This window comes from Acanthaster planci, linkage group LG04, assembly GCF_054643075.1.
Source record: "Acanthaster planci isolate LZ-2023a linkage group LG04, COTS_SCS, whole genome shotgun sequence".
NCBI lineage: Eukaryota > Metazoa > Echinodermata > Asteroidea > Valvatida > Acanthasteridae > Acanthaster > Acanthaster planci.
Genome location: NC_141780.1, coordinates 3,908,385 through 3,928,905, shown reverse-complemented (window position 1 = coordinate 3,928,905; position 20,521 = coordinate 3,908,385). Strand labels below are relative to the sequence as shown.

The following is a 20,521-nucleotide window of genomic DNA, read 5'->3' as shown; positions in this document are numbered from 1 at the left end:
AAAAAAAGGTTGGAGCGACGTCGGAAATAACTGTGGAGATTTTATAATTTTAAGATTAGTAGCAAACCCATATTTCAATGAAACAGGGTTTTCGTGTGACTTGAAATTGATGTTGGGTTCCTCTTATTGGCAGGCCAGCAGTGCTTCGGGCGGAGCCTTGCCTTTGCTGAGTGATGCTGCTGCTGCCAGCTCAATTAACGATCAACAAGCTCACAGCGATGAGGTCTTTGAGGTGGAGGAAGGGTCCGACGCCATGGAACAGAGTGTGGATCAAGAGGAACCAGAGGATTTGAGCGACAAGTGGGTTATTGAAATATTGAAGGGATCAGTTTGGGGATGTTCAGGATGACTCCAAACAAGAAATCACCCGAGGTCTTTCCCTTGGTACCCCACAGAGTCTTGTTAAACCGAGCTAAACCTTGAGGTCATCCTCGAGTTACCACTAGTTTAATTTTGCATCCTTCCTTTTGTACGTGGCAAGGGAAAACTTCGCCATGCAAACCTCCAAATCTTATTGGTCAGGTCTCAGCACCCTGTAGCCTCCAGTGGAAGTTAGTTGAGCATTGTGACTGATTTGCACTGAAAAAAAAGATGCAGCCTGATCATACTATTCTCCTTGCATTCGTGTTCTTTTCCCCAGGCAAGACTTACCTACGCGTGTCAAGCTCGAATCGTCCCGGTTCAGCAGTGTGATGGAAGACCCAGTCGAGGACGACAGCAGCAGCAGCAGTGCCGGCGTGGTAGGGGCGATGCGGGAACGCAGCGAGCGCGAGCCCAGGTACGTGACCGCCGAGCAGGACCTGGCCAGCGACTACAGCCAGGCACAGCTGGCGGAGGAGACACGCTACCTGCGCATCCAGCAGGACCAGGGGCTGAGGTACATGGAGCAGCATGCTGTCGGGAGAGAGGGCCATGCCGGAGGAGGAGGAAGGGAGGTGGAGGAGCTTGTGGAGGCAGAAGGGGAAGAAGACGAGCACCGGCGGGAGGTGGAGATGGAGAGACTGCCTGCTGTCAATGGCCAGGTCATGATGGGGGGCCACGGTCACCTGCATCACCTGGACCAAGAGCAGCCGGAAGATCTCAGTCAAGAGTAAGTAGGATCCAGCCACTCCAGCCCTTCACATCAAAAATGAGACTGTTGACACAGTCTGTAATTCACTGTGCCTGTCAATTGTTTACTCTCCCCTCCTGGGCTTCCCCACCCCAGATGAGGGGTTTGTCTATGAAATGACTGATTCCTACCCAACGGGCAGTCCTTCCTATGCTGTGCCAGTGGTAAAACTGTGACGGCGCTTCCCCGCTCCTCCCGCCCCCCCCCCAATGTGATGGTCTAGCCTGGGCTACCGGAGTCATGTCGAGCCAAATGGTTATGAGAAGCAACTTTCGATCCAAATAGATTTTTTTTCTTCTTTTTCTACTCTGCGATCACCACTACGTAGGCTATCCCGTGGCTGTCATGAGTGATCTGCTTGGTTTCAGACAGGCGTTCTTGCTTCAAGTGGCTGCCCAGCACTGGAGAAAAAAATACACACGCACCATTCACTTCTTGCTGTATCATTTCCCGCTGCAATTTGTTTAACACAAATATGAAATTTACATGAAAATCAGTGAGCTAAACCATGGCTGCATCGATCAAGCGATACATCTACTATTGCTAGATTTTTGTAGATATGTGGTCATAAAGTAAACATGAAATCCAGCAAGCAAAGTGAAGGCCACATTAATGAAAGAAGGGATTATTATAAACATGTTGGCATGAAATAAACATGACAGCAGGCAAGCCAAACCAAGGTTGCTTTGATGCAGCTGTTCGTGAATAACGATAATCTCTGTAAACATATGGGCATAAAATTATTATGGAAAGTCAGCAAGCAAACCCAAGGCCAGAATTCTTATTTATTGATGAAACAGATTGTGTGTGGTGGATGAAAGGACGAGGCTTCACTGTAAAATATCGTTTATGAGGTTTCAATGCAACTTTGCCCACCAGACAAATATATGACAGTCAATTTCTGTCTCAACAGATTTTCAATGAAAGAGAAATATTCATAACAACAAGGGCCATGTTCATCCGTGTTTGCTAAAGCAATCCTTTGCTTATCTAACCCTACTTTCCGCAATACTCCTCATTACCACAATTTCATACATACATTTGCATTGAGCGTGGCTCGTGTAAACAGCCAGGTCTGAGACTAAGGCATTCCAGAGCTGTTCAAAGATGTTCCAATGTCCTGATATGAAACACTGTGTTGAAGATAAATTAAGTAGCACAGCGTTTGTTTTATGGCTCAATCCGCCACATGCACACGGCCATGTTGTGTTCTTTTTTTGTGTGTTTATGTTTGCTGTATTTCTGCACTGGTGCACGGTATGGGGAAACTTTTATTTCGCTGTACTTGGAGGCTGTCCAATTGATTTTGCAATGCAAAGCGTGTTCGTCCTCAGCAAATACTAGAGCTGCAAAAGCTCAACAAGGCCAACCCATTTTCTTGTTTTCCAGATATGTTAAACAACACTTGTTTTCTCTCCACCAAAATCCTCCGATCTGCGGCCCGTGCCTTCAATTTTCGTCATTTACAGCGAGAAGAAATATTTGTTGATATTTTGAGTTTTAATATGTAATTTGTTATCCTTTATCACAGACCCAGATATGTGACATCCGATCAAGATGCCAGGGAGGCAGTGACGGTCGTCACCAATGGCCAGGCATTATTGGACAAGTCCAGTCACATGATACGTCACATGATGCACAACATGGACCACCACCCGGAAGAGACTGGGGAGTACAGTGAAGAGTAAGTTCAGTTGACATGACATTGTCCGGAATTGATCGGTTGAGGCAAAAACAAAGATGGCCTGAGACAACAACCAGTTACTGAGCTTAATTGAAAGAGTACATTGGTAAAACGTGGTGGGGAGATTTGGTGAAAGTTACAGCTTTTCCACGGGATGAAAATGGGAGATGCAACAGTTCAGTTGGCACAGATTTGATATCAATCCAAAGTCGCTGCTGTTCTTGATGGCAGCGCAATCATGGTTCATTGGACGGAACCCCCAAGGTTTTTTGGTTTTTGCCAGTAAGGGTCAACCTGTGTGCATGTGTTTTGCTGCAACCATTTTTCTATTGTTTCTTTCACAGCAGTGGGCCTCTGATGCATGGCAAGCTAGATTCCCGCTACTCGTCCACAACACAGGAAGACATGGATGAAGAGGTCATGACCTCGGTCAAAGGTCAGAGTTACATGGACAGCCAGAATCACCTCCAGCAGTTGGACAATGGCAGAGAGTAAAAGGAAGATGGGAGGTGTTGGGGAGGAGGGGTGGGTGTGGGCTGAAGCAAAAGGCATTATCGTGACTTTATGCGCGTCCCAAAGTAGGGACGTGTTCAAGCACTCTGTATTAAGAGGTGGCTTTCTGTTGGGAAGATTTCCTGGGTGTGTCACGATAAGACAAGCAATGCGATTGGACATACTTGAAGACTGACCGTGAAGTCGTGGTCTTTGAGGAGTCCCACTCCTTACAAATTTCCAATTCAGTTGATGGTGTGGCCTTTTTGTGCCGGTTGCATAAACACCTGCACCAAAATTGGAATGCCATATTGTCACTCCGCTGCCCCCATGCTTTGGATGTGAAGCTAAGCGTCGAGGGTGGCAGGAGAAATTGGTGGTGCCCAGCTGTGGTTCCCTGCATTGTTGTGGCACGTTTCAAGCTGTAAACTGAAAACAGGTGTCAACATTTGGAACAGTCTCCATTTAGGCTGCTGTGAAAAAAATAAAAGTGGAACTCGTCACCCAAAAATGCTCTTTAAAGGTGCAGTCCAAAAAAGAGAGGTTCCTTCTGAGGACTGTTCCTTAAACCCCTTCCATTCAAGACTGGGTAAAACTCCACACTTTGGGCAATGGAATATTTGAAAGTTCACAAAGCAAAGTTCCAAGTCGAGACCGGGTCCTCTCGTGAAAATGCTGTCACTGTGACTTTCAGGTTGCATTCATTTATTCGGAAACTGTTTGGCCCCCTGCCAAAGTTGATCCTAGTAAAATGTTTCTATTTGGAGCAGGGATAACCTGGGACAGATTTTGTGTCGCTTTCTTTTCTAAATATTGAGCAAAATGCTGTAAATACAATTGAATTGTTTTTATAAATGAACAAAAAAAGTGCTGTCAGTGTTTACGGGACTCCTATCCCATAAATATCGCCTGCATTTCTGTAGGTTATTTATTTATTGCAACAGAGTTAAAATGGTACTTTTGAGTCGCCTCTGCAGACTTACTGATACAATTGCTCTTTTTTGTATGTGGTTTGTTTTTTTTATTTTTTATTTTGTGTATAAATCGTATGGCACCCTTTTGCCGCTGTTTCTTGTTTCTGTAAACTTCAGATGTGCTCTTTGCAACATGCATGCGAACTTTCTTGAGAGACATTTCGGGACAGTGAGTGTCGCTGATGCTGTTCAGTGTCGTTTGCCCTAACTTTTGTTGAACAGCTCTGTTCAGTGTTATGAGTAACCAAATTCAGTCCTTGATTTTGGAATAGAACCCCCCCAAAATATTGATTGTCGTGTGGCACTATTGCATTGATGGTTGAGAGAGAATGAGATATTTCTAAAGATAGTTCTTGCGTTTTCATGTGACTTTTTTTTTTTGGTGAGAATGTAAGGGAAATACCGCCAAGGTCCACTGAGACAAACGGGCTGAGAAACTGCCGAAGTTGAAGAACAAATCTGTCAGTAAATGATTACAGTGGAAAGTGCTTTGCCTACGATTCTCCATTTTTGGCAAGGAGTTTTCAGACATGTTTCAGTTGCAATTTGGAGAGGGGGGTGGATACATTATTGGGGTTTTGTTTTTGTTGCTGGCATGCGACACTTTTTCCCGGTTGTTCGTTCTTGATTTTGTTCAGGCAAGCATGTTGCAGCACACCAAAGGCAAAATTTTTCAACTGCGGTCTTTGTAAGTGCCAAGTACAATATCACGACGCCTTCTAAATCCCAAAGTATTTGTTGAGAACCTTTGGGAGGTTTTCCTTTTCGTTTTTCTTCCGTGCTCGTGTAATAATATAAAATTCACATTTAAAAAAAAATGTAAATATGGCTGGGCCATTTAGCATTGTGTATAAAAAAGTTAAATTATTTTGACTTGAATAATGTCATGTTCAAAAGCGAGAAAAATATAACGGACAAATGAAGCTGATTTTCAGAGAAGAAAAGCTTGAAGCAAAATTGTTTGACCAAAGAGACCAGATGGCCATGGAAAAGGAAACAAATTCTGAATTGATTTTTCTCTACCGTCATGGGAAATGTTGGAAAATTGTGAGTTTGAAGGAATTCTTGAAGGAAAGTATTTGGCAAGTCTTATTTTCCACTAGAAACGTACATGCTTCCGGAAAAAAAAGTTGTTTTTTTTTTCAAATTGTACTATTTAAGTTTTCTATTTTTAGGATATGAGCCTACCTCAGTGTCCATAGTGAAAAATTTTATTACACAATTAAGATAACAAAAAGAGGAGTTGTGCTGAACAGTTTTAACACTGTTTTGGGAATGGCTAGTTTCTCAGTAAACGTGATGCTAGTTCATCTCCGTGAGAATGAAGCAAAATTAAAAAAAGGTCCCAACATACACTGTATTATGATTTATTCTGGAGAGCACCAGGGACATAAAAGGATATGGAGATTAGATATTTTATGACTTTTCATTTCTAATGAGCAAATGAAAATATTAAATGAGCAACTCTTGACTTTTTTGAGTGAGTACTGTCAGCAAATTTTCCTGCAACACACAAAAAAAGGAAAGTTACTAGCCTTCCTGTGTGTTTTCTTCCCTCTTGTTCAGAAAGTTTTGAAGGCATTTTAGGAGGGGAAATGATGTGGTAGATTCTAGCATATTTATTTAGTGGTGTAGGTGTAGAATATGTCATATTCCTCAGTTCATGTGACTTCAAGAAGTAGCTACAATGTCTGGAACAAACATAGCCTGGCAGTAACCCTGACCATGCCAAGCCAGTAAGGATCTGTGTGATTTTCAGTGCATGAGGACACATTTGATTCCAATGGTAACGTCAAAATTTCTAACCCCCCCCCAAGACGAGGCATATATATTAGCATATCAAATCAATCTGGCGCTCAAATATTTTGAAGAGGTGTATTTAGTTTTGCCTTTTTTTTTTTTTCTTTTTTTTTTTTTTTCCTTGGGTGGCATTGGGAGTTGTGATCCATTGTATGAAATAGATTGGGGAAGTTGTATCTCTCGTCGGGTCAGCATAAGAAAATGTTGGTAATTTTGGATTTGGGCAATTTTTTTTAAGTCTATACAATTACTCCCACCTCTTTTTTTGCAAATGTCATGTCGAGTCTTTTTGTGGGATTCACATCAGTGCTCTTCAGAAGTGCTGTTTTGTGTGTTTTTTTGTTTTCTTTTCTATCGTTACGATCGTGGCAATCGTAGGACGACGAGCCATGACGACCTCTTCAATTGTAGTTGTCCTTTTGTTTTGTGGTATCACTGCATGAATTGGACACCAAGTTTGCAGGTCAACATTCTGGCAGTGTTTGTTCCAAGAGAAACGATGCACGCTGCGCAAAATGCAGAAGGGGAGAGTACTAATTTTTGACCAATGAAAATCGGTATGGTCTATGTAGAAGCATCCATGGGGAATTAATCCCTATATGCTTTCCCGGAATGCCTTGAATGAATTTTTTTTTTTAATCCTCATCAGTGGTTTTTTTTTTTTTTTTTGGTGGGGGGTGGCATGGCCTCCATTGCCCCCCCCCCATCAGCTCTTGACTTGTCGGTTGTTTAAAATGTGCGTGAACTGTGTTTCGCATGATACAATTTGTTCACCGTGGATATTTGTTTTAGACTGTTTCAAGTGCTGTCAGCCAAGTGACTTCAGTTTAATTTTGTCTGTTTTTTTTTTCTTTTACAAAATAATATCCTACTTGTCTGCTGTGTTGTTCCTTTGGCAGACGGGCCATCTGAAGTCATATCATGGAATTCATACGTCTAGACTTTGGCATTGCCTTAATAATCTGCATGTTTATATCGCACCATGTAAACTTTGACCTTGTATGAAGTCAACCATACTTGATTGCTCGAGAATTTTTGTGATTTCTATAACTACTGTCTCGCATACGCGCAGAGCAGTATTCTGAACTCGTGTAAATGCCGTAATGTACACCTCTGCATGCTTGTTGCTGTATTAAGCCAAGTTGTTAAGCCTTTTTGAACCTCGTCCCCTTAGTAAGTAGAGACTATCACGGCCGATGTCGCTCCACGGAGAGACTTGAGCGAGAACCTGGGGACGAGGTATGACATTCATTCTAGGCCCTCTTGACGGAGCTGCTAGCAGCTATTTCGATGGCCATGGACTTGTATCTAACCAAACTTTCACTATCAAGCTGTAGACTACAAATCAGGGTACCAGATGGAGCCCGCAGTACAGGTGCGACACAAGACAGCCACCTCCCACACGGGCATTGATTCCAAATTGGGCATTTTTTTAACCGTCTGTATAAAACTTGAACTTTAAAAGGTAGCTTATTTGTAGAGAGAAAAACTTTCAAATTCATGACGCGGTCTTTTTTAATCTCCATTTTCTTCCAGAGGACTGTTTACATTTTGTTAACAGTGTATTTGTACATTTCAACAAGATTGCGCACGATAGTGTGAATCTTTTATTTTTGTTATGGAGTCATGGTCCTTTCTGTTATTTTTGGGACGTGCACGTCCAATGGAAACGCCGCCTTCCCGTGCTCGTTTCATGGTTGTCCTTTTCACGTCTATTTATGGTGCTGCACACAAAATAGTCGAAGTAGTAGAGCAACGGAGCGCTGTAGCATTGTATGGAATAGGAATAGTTCTGTATAATTTATACAAAATTATTGTAAAAAAAAATTAAACGAATGAGCCACGAATCAAGACATGTAGAGAACGAGTAAAGATTGTCTCCTTTTATTTGGTTGTCTCTGCAGCATGGCAGTTTGAAACCCCATATCCCTCCTGTATCGAGGTCTTCAAATTTCGGATCGAGATATCGAGAATGTGAAATGTCTTTAACAGCAACCTTAACCCTTCCCTTAAAATGGATTTTGCGCAGCTTTTTTGACGTGAGTTCCCCTTTGAACAATTTTGAGTTTTACAATTCTTGAACACAACTTTCAACCAATAAATACATACATGTAAGACTAAATAATTGTAAAAAAAAAAAAAAAAACAAGCACGCACCACCAACCAATTAATCAAAACATAAAAAGTAACATGGATACAAGTCGAGGCCAATTTCCCAAATTTAGATAAACAAGTATCATAAATCTCCTTTCCCTTTCTGGTTTATTGAAATACCCTGTAGAAAGAGATTTGACGTTCTGCATTCTTGCCAAGGTTGCTGGCACCAAGACTTAAGCGTGTCACCTTGGAGCTTTCGAAGGGGAGTTCATTTTGGCAGAGAGCGATTACAATATTAACTTATACCGCTTCCATTGCATTTCAGCGTCTAATGTTAACGTCCATCGTGATCCACGCATCTGATGCTTGTTGGCCACAACTACTTTTTCTCATGCCGGTGCACTTTCCGAAATCTCGAGTTCAATGTGACGCCAAAACAACGTCAAAAATTCCAACCGCGCCCAATGTTGGTAAAAAAAATAATAAATCAATGCATGCACACTGTAGTGAGTGAATAGGTTCACAGAGCTATCGGGCAAGGCCATGGATCAGATGCACTAAATATCAGGTCAGGGAATACAATAGTGAAAGTCATGCAAAACACCATTTCACCGTCGCAAGTGAACCGTACTCAACAACAAAAGGCCTACACCCATATTTCTATGGGTCCATGAGTAATGCAAAAACTATTGTGCCGTGGTACCGCTGCTACTCCTATCCTTTTTTGAGACTGCCATAGTGTTTGCATATTCACTTCAGTTGCATTCGTCCACTCCAAGTCCCAAATGGCGCTGAGAACTATTTTCCTCTTCGGCTGTGTGAGTACTTTGATTTTCCTTCAGTTGGTCAAGGGGAGGCCTAATGGAGCACCAATAGAGGTCTGTGCGACGAAGTTGCCCGGTCACCGCATACCGGGAACCACAAACAACTACCCACCGCAGGTAACAGCCAGTCCGTATGTGACCGGAGCCACCTCATCAACATACACCATCAACCAAGCCATCGGAGGTAAGAACACGTCGGTGCACTCTGGGCGTCAAGTGTTCAGCCAAACGGCTTCCAGCAAGAGAGAATGATCGAGAAAATTGACGGGAAATTTTTAAAAGCCACCCTCTGCTAATACAGTGTTTTTTCTTCATGTCCTCGTTTCCCTGAACATTCTGATGTAACAGGCTTGCGCAACCAGAAGCGTATTTTAGGTGTTGGAGCGGGGCGGGTTTTCCGTAAGATCGATGGCCCTTCTTTCTTCGTGTAAGAATTGCTACGCCACTCTCACCTCCAAAAAAAGGGACTGTGTCGTTTTTACATAGTGTTGCCTTCAACTTCTAAAGGAAGATATCATGTCTCCAGGTGAGGCAACTGCCCCCCCCCCGCACACCCCCACCACCCCAACGCGCGCCGTGTACACCACTGTGTGTGCATCACGTGTGTTCAGGTGGGTAGGTCTCCACCAGGTTCAGGGAACAATTTCTTTTACTAAGCACATTAGGACCGAGTTGTGGGGACATTTCTACGTCCCCATAATATTTTGTCCCCAAAAAATAGATGAAAATGTCGTGTGTTCAATTTTGTTCCCACAATCGCGGAACAGGTATTGTGCTTTGTCTGCCACAGCCTGAGTGATTTCTCAATGTATCAAATTTAATCACTGTTTTCTCGTCTGGATGTAGAGCAAGACGTTATAATATTCCAGAAAAATGTAATACAAACTGCTTGTTGAATACAGTGACCTAAACTACAAATCACTAAATATGGAGGGCCTGACGTTTCGATCCTAGCAGAATCTTTCTCAAAGCCTCAAGCCTTCCATATTTTATAAGGACGTTAATATGTTTAATGGACACCATCCTGCGATTTTCAGAGATTTGAACTCACTGTCTTCTTGATAAAACAAGGCTTTTAATTAGACCAGAGTCCCCCAAAAGTACTCGAATCAACACGGTGTAAGGAAGTTGACGTCTTTGACTAGTATGGTATCAAGTGTATCATGTGAAAATTGAATACAGTATTTTCTCTTTATGAACTACTGAGTGATTTGCCTGTGCGTTACCTTCGGGTGACTGAACTGAGAAATCGGGTCATCTAGGTGTAATTAAACTTATACGACTTTCTAATGACTAGTCGTCAAGTCTACACCACTTATTGGTTATTTCCTATTTGTAAGAAATTCCGAATACGGTCGGCTACAGAAATGAGAACCGTGACTGTTGAGCGTGATTTGTAATTGTTTATTCTCTACATGTACTGAAATAAATTGAGCGGGAGATTAGTTGGATCTGGAGAGAAGATGCACTGGGCATAACCCTCCCCTTTTTGTGATGGGGGAAGGTCACTACACCTACTCCACCCTGACTTTCGTTCATGCAGAAACTAAATGTTAATCACGACACCCTCGTCAGCACTGCTGCGTTGTGGACTTTCCATCACTCACAGGAGGATCATCCAACTTGGCCTGAAGCATGGACATCGCATGTCTATCTTAACACTATCTGTAGACACTAGCACTATATTACGCCCATTGTTTAATTTGGTTTCCATGGAGTGTGTTAAGTGGAGTGTATTCTCACGATTTCATTTCTTGTTCATCCACACAAATATTGACGGGAATAACATTTCTTGGTAACAGGTTGCAGAGTTCGTATTCAACAACTGCTCTAAATAAACAAAAAATGGACTGTGCTTTTCCGAATTTCACAGTTGTAACAATTCACCACAATGTTCTTTCCCCTCCGTAAAACTCGGGATAATAATTTTGTCTGGTATACCGGCAAGTTCTAAGTTCTAAGATAAGCAGGAACAGTCCAGTACACATTCTTGCGCTGGGGAATTGCGTAGAAAGAGCATTGATTCTTGTCCTTGGCGTATTTTCCGTCAAGCAGTTCATCTGTGACATGTTTTTGGGACGTTTGGGGGGGGGGATTCACAGTGCGAAGTCTGACCATTCATGTGTTTTTTTTTCGCTTCAGATTTGTGAACAATGTTTGATCCGTAGATTCAATTGGGGACGCCTAGGTAGGATTCAAAGCCGCAAGCTATTTTCCGCGAAGTAAAGGTACTATCGTACCAAACTTTGTAGTTTCAAAATAAAGGATGGTGCACCTCTTTGCTCTGTGGTTTGCAGGTATCAATAACAACAACAACAACAACAGGGCAGTGGGGTCCAGACAAGTTTTATAGGTCAGGGTGGCAGTCACAGATTTGTATTATTGTTATTTCATTTATTATAGGTCTAAAACTTACTTAATACCTTCCGTGAATAAGGAGTCTTGCCAAGCAACAAGACACCTTTACTGTAGCCACAGGCTGATCCCTGGCTTGGGGATGGAAGAGATTGGTCAGAAGTTTTTAGTCTGTAGCGCCCCCATTTGAACTATACTCAGATGAAAATATGGCGCGGGTTAGCGAACTCGACGACCGTACCGGTTTTGGGGCTTATCTCAGCGGGCCTACGGTGGTGCTTGGCCGAGTCTTATAATATCGTGTACCCTGGCACTCTCAGAGACATGGTAACTGATATACATGTATTCACCTGAAGGAAAGAACGCTGAATCCGGTCTCTGCTGTTTTTCAGCAATTGTGATCTCAATCAGTGAACAGGTGAATCGTTTCATGTGTGTATGCTTAGCTCAGGTGGACTCCCTGACCGCACTATGTTACGGAGGTCAGTTGTAATGAAATGAAGACAACGTCCAACCTGGGCTATGTGTATGCTCAAAAGTTTTAACAGAGGGGAACAAATTCATCACAACAATGTTGCTTATGTTTTTTATTTGGTGAATGGATGCTCACAATTGTCATTGTTATTGTTGTAGACAATATGTTCCCCTCTAGCTTTGTTCACTTATTCGCGCGGGGGTGCTAAAATCAACATGGCCGGGAAATTGTCTTATGAAGGTCAGCTAAAATGTGGGAGTGAAAAATATAGGGCCTAGGCCTATAGCTAGGGCCTATAAAATTTCAAATTATTGGTGGTGTGAATTTTCCTCGCTACATGCATGGAGGTTCGTATATAGAAAGGAGAGCTACCGTTGAGCTTTTGAATTCATCTTGGTAGATGACCGTGACATGCTCAATAACTGTTGGGACTAGGGTTGATGTTGTTTTTAAAAGGGCAGGGTTTTGAGTTTTGAGGGGAAAATGTGAGTGTGTTAACACATGACACATGGTGAATTCAAATTTGCATGGTTTATTTATCAGTAAGAAAGTCACATTTTCTCTGAATGTTGAATGTCGAACTCCCAAGTGATAAAATAAGGGACCTGGCGACTATGGGTCTGAGCTGGACCAAGTGCGGCAGAGGCTTCTTTAAGTGATTCACGAACAACTAGGAAACACAAGTGTTGCAGTTGCATCACCACCAACAAAATGAATAGCCTGACCAACATTGTTCTTTTTAACAAGGGGGTGCTTCTGTTCGAATGCTGTCACGGACATTACATCACCACCAGACATAACAAAAAATCCATGTTATTTTCATGTAGACCTACCTAACGAAGTCCAAGTATTTAAGTAACTAGGCCTATATATACCCCTAAGTATAAGGGGGTTTGTCTTGTAGCAAAGTGGGCGGTGAACCCCATAGGTCAAGGGACAGTGAGTAACAAGAATTGGAAAGAATTGTATTGATGCCGTTTAAACCCTGTGCACAAATCAGACTGGTCTGAAATATTCTAAGTATTTTCCAAAGAATATCTCCATATTTTCACTGCTAAATTTGACTTTTTAGGACATGGAGTTGCTTTCAGGTAGTTAATAGGTCACTGCAGGGTGAAATCAGTGATGGCTGTACATTGAATGCCTCCCCCAGAATTCCAACATGCATTTTCTTAAAAAAAAAACATTTGGACATGGTCGGGCGATTAGCATAACAACTACAACATTTGAAACAGATCCTACGAATGGAATTTTTGATGGAGATTTGAAAAACCATTACCATCATGCAAATGAACAGGGGAACCCAATCACCATACTCATCCGATTAAACCAATGTCCATTTTCTCCAGTCCGGGTCATTACTCTGCAAGGCCAAACTCAGCCGGTGGCATTCTTCCTCCAAGTCTTGGACAGCAGCAACAACGCCGTGGGGCAATGGGTGGATTACCCCTCCCAGGTGGCCCACACTTTCTCATGCAACGTCCCTGGCAGCGTCCTGCCAGCAGATCAGGATTCCGTGACTCACAACGATGTGACTGCCAAGCCCACGGACATGTTGTTCATGTGGATGGCGACAGCGGACTACGGACCCGTCACAATATAGTAAGGAGAGCGTCGATCAAGGATTGGTCACAGTTTAGCTGTGATAAGAAGAGCGATAACAAAAAAAGAGTCAGGGGATGCCAAGCTTTTGCCACAATACAGCACTTGCTTCCAGTGATTTGAGCCCTATAACAACAGTTTTTGGCAAGGATGGATCCAGAACCACATTTTTAGGGGGATACATTTTTGGGGAGAGCAAAAGATTTGGAAAATTCTGACATAGACCAAAAAAAACACCACTTTCATTTTTTTCCATCAGAAAACGTTTTTTTTGGGGGGGGGAGTCTTTGGCCTCTGTTGGCTTCCCTGGATCCACCTTCAGTTAAAGTTCTTATAAATCACTCAAATGATTTAGGTAGGAGTTTCCTTTGAGAAGTTGTGAGGGATTTAGGTGGTAGCGCACACCTTCCCATGTGCCCGTCTTTGTTGGCAGGGTGTTTGAAATTGTGGTTGCCAGTTGGACCTTGGAAGCTTTTAATTTCTGCCAAGGTCTTTTGCAACAAAATTGAAGGCCACAACCAGTAAACACTATGGAATCTACTGCATTTGTTTAGAATTCATTGATAGGTTGAATTTGTTTCATAAATGTAAATGTGCCACTTTTCCCTTCTGTTTCATTCCTCAGTGCCGTTGTTGCTCAGCAGTTTACAACATTCTGGGTCATCGAGACAAGTATGCTTTCCTATCAAGGTGAGAAAGTCAACCATCAAAGTTATTCTCGCTGTTGAAACTAGGCAAGAAAAATGAAAGCTGCCCAGTCTGCAAATGTAAAAAATCTGTTGATGATGACTTTAACAATTTGGCAGCAGACCTTTTAAAAAAAGCATAGGCTAGCTCTTGATAAGCTACCCTGATGAGAAAGCCCTCTTGCTAGGCATTTTTGCCTTCTTTCACACTTTCAGTTTACTCCTCCTTCTAGTTACTCAGTTGAATAGCTTGTGACTGTAGCTTGTGAGGGATTTGTAGGAACTCGTGATCAACTGGACTGCAACTTTTTGATTTAATTATGAATTTTCATTGAACCTATTTCTGCAGTCTCTGTTCTGGGCTGACTTTCAAGCCAGATTTTGTAGTGCCGCAAAGTTGTTTATTAGTATTAGCCAGCTGCCAAGCTACTGACATCAAGGCATCGGAAGACCAAAGTAATCTGGCACAAGGTCTTCATGATCATGAGATCATGTGCCTAACCTCTGCCAAAACTCATCTTGATGTCCAACCTTCCTGCAGAGTATTCAGAAAACCAGAAGCATTGACTGCAGTGTACCTACATGTATTTCCTTGCCCGCGCACATTGAGTTTACACTTACACTTGTGAACGCACACCAAACATAAGTCAGATTTTGAAAACCCTTCTCTCTTTGCTTATCCCTTGTGTAGAAACAGTACTAGATAACATCTTTGAAATAAAGTATTTTAAAGTCCCAACCTTTGAAATATGTAACACTGGCAGTAATTCAGGGTCTCCTAATAGTATTGATTTCTTAAAGTGACAAAATCCGGAGGTTAAAGGTCACCATTAAAAACAACAAGATACCCTTCAACTTCAGGAAAAAAGTTGAAATGTTTTCAGCCTGTCATGGTCAAGGAGCTGTGTGAACAAGTGCATGTTGTTGCCCCTCAGTGACGTTCACTTGAGGTGGACACTCCATATTTAAGTTCTGATTCAGTACATACAAAGCAACATATGCCTAAACAGTGTTCATCTGAAAGACCACAAAGTATCAACAAGCATCTTGATATGGGTGCATTTGGAGCAGTAGAGTTTCAGTCAGTGACGTTTTGTGTCCACCAAGGGACTACTGGTGTGCAGAGTCCAGAATAGAGCTGTGCCAAATGTTCAACTATTCTATCAAGCATTAGGGGCATGTCTTTTGGCAAATACAAACATCGAGCATTTTGATAGGGTGCTGTCATTGCTGTCAATCGTTCTACTTGAATTCCACACAAAAGTGAGAACAGTATATTCACTTAAAATTTATGTCATAAAACAAATTCAAAACTTAGCCCTTTTTCACCAGTAAAAAAAACAATTAGAACTATTCAGAATATGACAGGAAAACCTAGGAACTAAAGCATGCAAACACAGAAAACATCTTTGTGCCGCACAGTTGAAACCTTTACATTGCTTGCCAAGGTGACTGACAGTGGAGTGCAATTGGATTATCAGGTCCAAGGTATTTTTCATTCAAATTTTGTTTCTTGTTTGTTTTTCAGTGTCAGCTTGTGTGTCCAACCCTTGTGTGAATGGTGGAACATGTAGCAATGCCGGCCAGGGCGGTTACACCTGTAATTGCCCCACTGGTTACATTGGTACTAACTGTGAAATAGGTAAATCCTCCTGTCCTGCTTTTGGCCTTGGATGTTCTGAAATTGTAATGATTGATGAATGTTCTCTGTCATCCAGTGGACCTGATAATGTGTGAGGTCAGATCAATTGCTGGGGCTGAGGTATTTATTTGGCAGTTGTTTTGTCTGAGACCTCCGGACTCAAGCTGTCTGACATGACCCACGAAAAACAGATCTTCCATTGCCTGAGGAAGTCCAAAGGTTTCAGACTAAACTTGGTAAAAATACCAAAGTTCCAATGACTGATTTCATGTTGAAGAAAATCAGACAAAGTGAGATAAAAAGCAGCATATGTTGCTTCCACCATACTTATCATAAAAACAGTCCTACTTTGTCCGTCTCACTGAAAATGTTCTGGAAAAACTTTGGGCTCTTGGTGTTTCACCCTTTTCCCAAGGATGATATTTCTCTTGCCTACCTGTTTTTGTTTTTCCCATCTTGGTGCCCCACAGAAATGCCTTGTAGTAGCAACCCTTGCATGAATGGAGGATTGTGTTCAGTGAGAGTGACCCCAGTGGGACAGTTCACCTATGAATGCCAGTGTCTGCTTGGTTTCTCAGGAACCAACTGCGAAGGTATGGTTAGTCCCCACTAAAAATGGCCTATTCAAACCAATTGATTTTTGAATTGGATTGAATTGGAACTGCACAAATGACTTTTGCGAATGAGTATTTGTGGTGCCTGGCTGTATATGGCTGCTATTTCTCCACTTTGTCAGAAATTCAAAGTTTTCAGCCAAAATTTATACCCCTTGCTAGTGGTTCAGGGAAAGTCTTCCATATCAAACGAAACTTGACTTTTTTTTTTCATTCCAAAGTTAGGTGCCTCTTCATCATATTAAGGTAGATAGGTGGTAGTGAGACGTGGAGCTCTTTCCTTGGATCAGCTTAAAAAAGGTTGAAGAATTAGTCGGACAGTGGTGGATTTAGGAAGGCGTCTTGGAAGAGAATGCCCACTGATGAGGAATTTGTCGTAGCTTTTGTACCCATTCTGTTGTAATTGTGTCAATAGTTGCAAAATGTTTTTAAAGGAAACTTTTATTTAAAAGTTATTGACAGATTGCAGTTTTGGCATTTGTGCTTGGTTTACATGTGGTAACAGATGCAAATTTACACTGAGAATTGATCAGCCTTTGAATTTCTGAGTTATATCTTCTTTCAGTTGACCCTTGTCGCAGTGGTCCATGTCTGAATGGGGGCACGTGCCGTCAATTCAGTTCTGTCACTGGTAATCTGATCTATCAGTGCACATGTCCTTCAACACATTTGGGAACCAACTGTGAAGTCGAAGGTTTGTCAGGCAGAAAAATTTGTTTCATTTCCTGTTTCCCCGTCTACCCTTTTTAAATGGCACAAACATGAAATTCTTTCAGGGGAAAATATTAGGCAAAATGGGAAATTGGACAAAGAAAACAATGTGTCTATTTTAGTTTGGATGTGATGTAGAAAGGTTCAGTGTTTTCACATGCCGTGTAATGCGAGCCAGAACTTTTTTTGACCCTGTAAATCAAAAGCAAGTGGACTAATTACGGACTTTTCTAATGCTTTTACGTGCCAGCTTTGAATTTGCATTCTTTGCTTTTGTCCAGTGTTAATTTCAGAAAATGCAAAACAGTGCATGAAAAACATGAAATTTGTCCAGATCTAGGGTCAGCCTACCCAAAGAATTTCTGAGCCAGAACAAGCTTTCAGTTAATTAGAAATGAAGTGGAAAAAAGCAACAACAAACAAACAAATGAAATCAAAATTGAAGCATAGGTCCTGTCTGCATTAGTGTTGCTTTTGAATATTCAATGCTCTAGTTGAGTCCTTCACAAGTCCCCTGAGAAGTCTTTTCACAAGGCCAGTCATGAGTAGCGGGGTGAACAATGACAAAGGAATACTTCAGTTGTCAAAGTTCACTTGAACGTATTGCAACTTAAGACTAAAAGAATTGTTGAAAGACTGTCGATGATGTTCCAGGGACTTGTGATGGACTGGTTTATGGCCTTTTGGATATTATGGGCAAGTTTTTCTGTTATAGCATTTATTAGCATTTATTTAGCATAACTTAGAATTCATATTCGCCTTGGCGCTGAGAATATACCCATTTTATTCCTTAATTGTTCCTTCTTCCAGTTGGTCCTTGTAGCAGTGGTCCTTGTCAGAATGGAGGTGTGTGCGGTCAATTCAGTTCTGCCCCTGGCACTCGGGCCTATCATTGCCAATGCCCTCAGACTCATACAGGACTCAACTGTGAACTTCAAGGTTTGTTATTACTTTAAAATACATATGCGTGTTTTGCTCACTGTGTATATTGGGGGATGCTTTCATGGTTTTTACAGGATAGGCTTGCTGGCAATTTGCTATTCTTGTCTTTTGTCAGATCTTTATTTGAAAAAAATATTTCAATGATAAACGTGTTTGTAAAACATGACCCCAGATGGAATTTGTTAGTCATAACTGGCTCCAGAAATTGAAGAGATCATCCATCTGTTTCACCATTTGCAAAAGCTCACCAAGCATTCTCCTCTTTCTGGATCCCCTGTCCCCTATGCAAACTGCTAAGGTTATAAAAGGGAAAATATCTGTTCCCAAACTTAAGTTTTTAACACATTTGAAAGGACATGGGTCCTTAACTCCTTCCTCCCAAGCATGAGGTTTGTGCTCTTGAAAATGATTGGGGGAAAAAATTGATCCCTTGTGAATGCTACTTTGGATAGTGATGCTCCTTTGTGCGTAGCAGCCTTCTTGTTCAGTCATGTATTTCAATATTTCTATTAGTTGGAATTAGGATGTATTTATGCAGCTTCCTGTGCAGTTCTTCAACTTGTTCACCAGAATTTGTCCTGGATGGTTTTGCTTGCTGACCAGCACTTTAACAGTGTGCTATGTTTACTTGGTGTGGTTCATACAAAGAATATGTGTCCAGTCCTGGAAACCCTGGCAGCGAGTGGTTACCATTCATACTTGCCAACTACATTTCAAAGTTGCCTCCCTACTCATCGTCTGCGACATTGTAATCGGCTTACAAAGATTGATTTGCCTAGAAAGTCTGTTTTTATAGTCGCAAATCAAAGTCACTTTTGTGGCTGCATAAGAAAAAGTGTGAATCCCAGATTATATGCGTATTCGCTTATTATCCGTATTGAACGTCTAAAACAATCTACTATGTTTGAGAGCGTGTCTCACCGTGTTTGACATTGTAATTTAATGTCACAAGTGCTTTTTCTGTGTCTATTTTGTCACTTTTTGAAGAATGTCCAAACTGTATATTCTTAAAAACTGTACATTTTTTTTAAGAACGTACATTTAACTTTCATTCTTAAGAATAATCGACGCTTTACTGAATAGGGTGACATCACAAGAGTGGTTGAATGAAATATAACAACCCTCAAACTGAGTTGGTTGTGTGCAGTTTGTGTGAATGGGAGAATGGTCAATAAAGTCCATGCTTAAAAGGTACTCTGTCATTAAAATTTCATTTTGGTTTCAAAATCAGTATTGGTATTAGTCTATAGTACTTTTAACTGAGAAAGGAAGCTTGCAGTAGGGAGGTTTTCTTTGGTTGCCCAGCTTGCAGCTTTGTTGCAAAAGCATTGGCGATAATATTCATTTGACTTTGCATCAGGAAAGAATACTTCATGCCAGGTTTTTGCCCTTACACTTGTGTATACATTTACACTGTGTTCCCGGTGTGGTCTAAAAGTCAGGAACAAAAAAGAACGTGCACAAACTTCAGTGCTTGGTGAGATTGGTACCCATGACTGCCTTCATACCAGTGTAGATGTCTCAAACAAGTCGGCCACCGACTTTGGCAGGATTGGGTGGCTGGCTGGAATCCAGCGCATGGGGGCACTGCAAGTAGTCAATGATATTCATTTTTCTTTGCATCAGAGATGCAGACTTCACGAGATACTAATATTGTTACAGACTACTTGAAGTAGTCTGCGCTGCACAAGATTTGAGCCAGCATCTCTGCAAGGTTTCTGCACCAGTAAGGAGGAAGTCATTGGTTTCACTAGCACCTGAGCAAGCTTGTCGTCATTTTCTCAACTCTCGGACCACACTGATACTTACACTGCTGGTGTATTACGGGGAAAAACCCAGGGTAGAATGCATTTGTTTGGTTTGGTGTTTTGGTGAGATTGTTGTACAGCTAACCTCTGCAAATTTCTTGTTGGTGAGTTCCATTTGGCCTGATAATTTTAACCATGGCTGATCATGTTTTTCACCCCTCACATTTTGTATCTGCCAGTGGATCCATGCGGAAGTGGCCCCTGTAGAAACGGCGGCACTTGCCAATCGTTGGGCTCTTCATCTGGTCTGCTGGTCTATCAGTGTAGTTGCTCATCGTTGTTCACGGGAACCAACTGCGACGTCCCAGGTTTGTTCAAGCTCGTAGTCTGATGTTGTAAATTAAGCGAGATCTATCTAGAATATATGATGAAATGTACTCGAGAAACTGAATTTGAAACCAATTCTGAGCAAAGACTGACAACTTGAGAATCTACAAATATAGTGCTGGATAATGTTATGTTAGAGCGTTAGAACAGTGTTCTGTCAGTTACTGGTCCAAACCCCACTTTGGTCAATTTCTTTCTTTGGTCTGGCTATTGGAGTTATGATCTTGTTAATCTCAAACCAATCATGTAGCAGGTTGAAAGTGAGATCATAAGTAGTGTGGTAACAGGCAGGGAGATAATCACTAACGGAGGGGTGCCTTTGTTTCAGTTATTTGATGAGCTGATTCGTGATCACTTTGTGAGTTACAATGATACCT

At 41.7% G+C, this 20,521-nt stretch overlaps 1 protein-coding gene and 1 pseudogene across 3 annotated transcripts in view; both read left to right on the top strand.

Moving 5' to 3' along the window:
* The window catches only part of LOC110974143 (uncharacterized), a 40,812-nt pseudogene extending 32,887 nt beyond the window's left edge, over nt 1–7,925 (top strand). Inside the window, exons 12-15 of the transcript XR_015424965.1 lie at nt 134–300; nt 641–1,090; nt 2,643–2,795; nt 3,140–7,925. The product of XR_015424965.1 is annotated as an uncharacterized LOC110974143 (transcript). The remainder of the gene's footprint in view (nt 1–133; nt 301–640; nt 1,091–2,642; nt 2,796–3,139) is intronic.
* A 918-nt stretch (nt 7,926–8,843) lies between these two features.
* Nucleotides 8,844–20,521, top strand: part of LOC110974239 (uncharacterized) — a 29,320-nt gene continuing 17,642 nt past the window's right edge. Inside the window, exons 1-8 of one of the 2 annotated variants that reach the window (XM_022225735.2) lie at nt 8,844–9,166; nt 13,162–13,414; nt 14,040–14,104; nt 15,629–15,742; nt 16,213–16,335; nt 16,922–17,050; nt 17,878–18,006; nt 19,997–20,125. In XM_022225735.2, the coding sequence (XP_022081427.2) occupies nt 8,944–9,166; nt 13,162–13,414; nt 14,040–14,104; nt 15,629–15,742; nt 16,213–16,335; nt 16,922–17,050; nt 17,878–18,006; nt 19,997–20,125 (1,165 nt within the window). In that variant the 5' untranslated portion in view covers nt 8,844–8,943. Of the gene's footprint in view, nt 9,167–11,593; nt 11,756–13,161; nt 13,415–14,039; nt 14,105–15,628; nt 15,743–16,212; nt 16,336–16,921; nt 17,051–17,877; nt 18,007–19,996; nt 20,126–20,521 lie in introns of those variants that run through there. The other variant, XM_087135214.1, reaches the window with a different exon arrangement.